The sequence below is a fragment of the Helianthus annuus genome, chromosome 17 (assembly GCF_002127325.2).
Source record: "Helianthus annuus cultivar XRQ/B chromosome 17, HanXRQr2.0-SUNRISE, whole genome shotgun sequence".
Classification (NCBI taxonomy): Eukaryota; Viridiplantae; Streptophyta; class Magnoliopsida; order Asterales; family Asteraceae; genus Helianthus; species Helianthus annuus.
Window position 1 is genome coordinate 23,165,721 of NC_035449.2, and position 4,266 is coordinate 23,169,986.

At 37.5% G+C, this 4,266-nt stretch overlaps 1 protein-coding gene across 1 annotated transcript; it reads right to left on the bottom strand.

The window, feature by feature from the left end:
- Nucleotides 1-222: 222 nt before the first annotated feature.
- On the bottom strand, nt 223-2,991 carry LOC110920999 (uncharacterized GPI-anchored protein At4g28100). The gene is made up of 2 exons (XM_022165261.2): nt 2,260-2,991; nt 223-850 (listed from the first exon to the last, which is right to left on the bottom strand). The coding sequence occupies exons 1-2, from the start codon at nt 2,875-2,877 to the stop codon at nt 515-517; spliced, it is 954 nt and encodes a 317-aa protein (XP_022020953.1). The 5' UTR covers nt 2,878-2,991; the 3' UTR covers nt 223-514.
- Nucleotides 2,992-4,266: the final 1,275 nt, after the last annotated feature.

A 4,266-nucleotide genomic window follows, 5' to 3' on the forward strand; every position in this document is an offset into this window, starting at 1 on the left:
CGGTTCTTAGTGAGGGCTAGACGGGTCTCCAACCCCTCTGTTTTTTCGCTTCGTAATGTAAATTTTACAGAAATTTTTCAAAAAGAATTTATGTAGTATAAAATATTCGATTTTGAAAGTCGCTCCCTACGATTTTACCAAAAACTAGGTTCAAAATCCGATAATTGATACAAGTGGATGCGATGCAAAGTGTTATTCAAAACATAATATTCCAGTGATGCATACTTACAAAGCAATGTTTATAATTTAGTTTATTCAAGTAGTTATATAATATATTCCACTGCCGAAAACGAAAAAAGAATTTGAAATTCCTCCCTAAACTACTAAAATCCAAAACCCTAATATTCCGAATAACAAAGATGTACCCTGGAGGCAAAAAGACAAAAATGTCCTCAAACATGGCCACCCTTTACCCTTTGTCTGTATCCTCACTAACCTTTCACGTGAACCCCCACAACCTAGCAGGTAACATGCACTTTACAGTAAAACAAATCCAAACGAAACTGACCAACGATCAAACAAACTCCATAACCAGGGGCAATAATGTCATTACAATACCAATAATACCGGCACGTGCCAAGGATGCTCCAGATGATTTCTCGAACTGTAACGAATCAACGGCTAACGGCATGTTTTCTTGATCAGGGCTGCATTTGAACTCATGGGGTGGGTGCGCACTGTACATGACGGCGCGCAATACAGCGGATACCGTTGGTATGTACGCCGTTTTGTTCCTTGCTAGTAGCCATGTAAGCCCCATTAGCTGGCAGTCACGTGTCATTATCTTGCTAGCTCGATCATCTACTTGATGATGGGTTTTTCTTGTTCCGTTTTGCCCGTCGTCGTTTAACTGTTTCATGGAGGGTATATTAGTCATTTTAGGTTATGAATTATTGATTTTTATATAATATAAAGGGTTGAATAAGTTTGACCAAACATGATTAGACTAGTCACTAGATGGATATAATTTAAGGGCAGATTATATAAAATAATAATGCACTTGTCACATAAAGGTTTTTTTTGGGAACTAATTTAGTAATTAATTAATTATTATTAGAGTTAATAAGACTACCTTATTTTGATATCTATTATTGAGTATACAAGATAAAGGTTTTTTAGGGAACTAATTTAGTAATTAATCAATTATCATTAGAGTTAATAGGACTGCCTAATTTTGATATCTTTTATTGAGTATAGAAATTGATAAGAGTTGAATAAATGTATTGAGTATAGAAATTGATAAAAGTTGAATAAATGTATTTTGCCAATTTTCCAATAGGTCCTTTTTAAATACATAAATATAAATATAAAATACTAAAACTATCCACACACCTTATCTGTCTATTTGCACACCCTCTACCTCGTATATGCCTATACGGGGCATATAGGGTTACATCAAACTCAGTGCCTGACTCATGCTAGTTTTAGTTTGGTTGCTCCTATACATCACGTACAGGCCTATACGTGGCGTATAGGACCCCTCGTATAGGTTTCATATATGACTCATGCTCCCATATATGCCACGTATAGGCCAAGATAGGGCGTATATAAGGTTTTTTTTACAAACATTTTATACAATATTAATTGTTTTAGCAAACTTTTATAAAAATATTAGTTTTTTTACAAACATTTTATACAATATTAGTTTTTTACAAATATTTTATACAATATGAGTTTTTTAATTTATATAATAATGATTATATATAATAATAATCCTGTCAAACATTCTAGACAAAAGGAATTTTTGGGAACTAATTTATCAACCAAATAGAGTTAAAAAAAATTGAAATTTTTGATTGATTTATTGAGTATACAAACTTAAATTTTTGTTGATAAATACTGACTAAATACATTTTGCCATTTTACCATTCAGCCCTTTCTTAGTTCATAAAGATTCTAGCTATCACAGTTGACTCGTATCATCTTTCTAATCAAAAGTCTTAAAACATCTGTTTTTTAACGCTAAACCAATTGAGTAAAAATAGGTGAAAAGTTGGATTAAAAAAGGCAATATACAATAAATGAATATGTCAATAACCAATGACGTCTATTAGATTGTTACATATGATTTTCCCTTAAAATTTTAAACATAGATTAAAGAAAACAGAAATTCTAAATTTTCATAATTGTTTATCCGTATTGTTTTGTCAACTATTATTACTTTTGGAAATTCTGTATATGCAAGGGCATTTTAGTAAATTAATAAAACAACAAAGAAATCAAATCAAACCAATGGCATGTGAAGTGAGAACAGTTGACCTTTTGCAAAGCCCCAAGACATCTAGTACATCCAGCATATGATGAATTCCGGCAGCTTTTCTCCAAGTTCCGAACAGCAACGGTCGGAATTGCATTCCGAGAAGTCTTCGTAACATTAAACGCCGCCGGACAGCTAAGCGAACCAATCTGGTGCAACCGAATCCCACAAAAACACAAAACAGCATCACATGATGCATTAGGCTGAGGTAGATGAATGTTTCTACTCTGCAACGAGTTTTGCAACGAGTTAACACAGTTCTGTGAGTCATCAGGCATCATCGGCATTTCGTCCGTAGCCGGTGGAGCCGAAGCATTGACTTGAAGAGCCGAGCGAGCGTGTGCCGCGAAGAGCCAAGCTGCCAGCACTGGACAGCAACGGCTCCTATCGAGGTTGCGACCACAGGCGGCGTTTACGCCGCCGAATAGCTCAGCTGATAAGTCTAACCGGCATAGTTCTGACTCGGTCTGGACCGGGAAAGATGGGACCGTGTTGGGAGGAGAGTCGTCTGGTGGTTTTAACGGTTGGGCTGGTTCTGTTAGTAAACCGGACCGGCTTAGGTTAAAGAGGAAGCTCATGGTGAAGATGATAATAAGATAATGGAATGATGATATCTTCATTACTAGAAGTGGTATGCAGATGAAAAGGCTGGTGATTCTGGTTGAGTTACTGGAGTGGGGGGATCAGGGAGAAAGGATTCATTTGTACAGGGTTAAAGAGATTTGATAAAGAGATGGTGTCTGTGAATTTGGATGTTTGTGGAGTGGGTGGGGTGGTGGGGGTGGGTGGGGTGGGGTGGGTGGTAGGGTAGTGTGGGAAATGTCTTTATCTCACTCATTCTTTCTTTCCTGTATCCATCTCTTTCAACTCGCACATGGGTCATCTCATTTGCTAGGAGAAAGTGGTTAAAAAGTGTGTAAAAGGCTTGGTTTCGTCATGTAATTTGTTGCATTTCACTTGGTAAACTACATCTAGCCACCTAGACCACCCGAATGGCTTTTCTGGTTACTATTTTGTGCTTGAAAGTGTTTTGGAGTTTGTTAGAGAAAGTATGTTGGTTGCGCATAATACAACAGCCTAGCCTCCTATTTAGTAATATATGAGCTTAGAGTAAATCAAATAAATGCTAGAAACTAACTCTAACTATGTCTAACAATATGGACTATACATACACTTTAATATGCCCCCCTTAGGGTGTAAGGGGTGCTCACCTAATAGGTGAGTCCCCCATCTTACACCTAACCAATCACATGGTGCCACGTCAACTCCCCTAATTCCCCTTTTTGATGGCGGCACTCACCTATTAGGTGAGTTCAAAATTATTATTTTTTTTTGTTAAAATTATGGATGTTTAAAAATTTATATAAAAGACATTTCATTAAATTTAAAAAAAAATACATTCAAACTAGAAAAAAAAAAACACATTCAAACTAGAAAAAAAAAAAAAAAAACACATTCAAACTAGAAAAAAAATACATTCAAACTAGAAAAAAAAATACATTCAAACTAGAAATCGCATGGCCACCCGTACTTGTTAGCGATTTCTCGCTTTCGGGCGAGGATGATCGGCAACATACTTGGCGGAACATCGTCGTGCGGCTTAAGGAAGGTTTTCATATCTCGATCGAAATTGTAGTTTTTCATCGTCTCGAGTTGTGCCGATATGAGCTCGCGAGCCTCCGACTCTCTTTTTTTCCTCAATTCGATCGCCTCCAATTCTACCGCTTGCTTCGCTTCTTTCATGGCGGTGTACACTTTGAATTGTGCCGCCAACTCGCCCGAGCTTCCCTCGGACGATGTAGCTTGACGCTTGTCTCGCCGTTGTGGTCTTTGTGGCGAGGGATCTTCGTTCATATCCGGTATTGAAAAGTCTACGTCAACGGGCTTTCTTTTATGTGCCGAACCTTCACCTTCCTCGCCCATCAATGGGACTTGTGCCCATTTCTCGTGTTTTCGAACGACCTCCCACGCCTCGATGTGTTGAAAACCGCTTGGAAATCTCTCTTTAA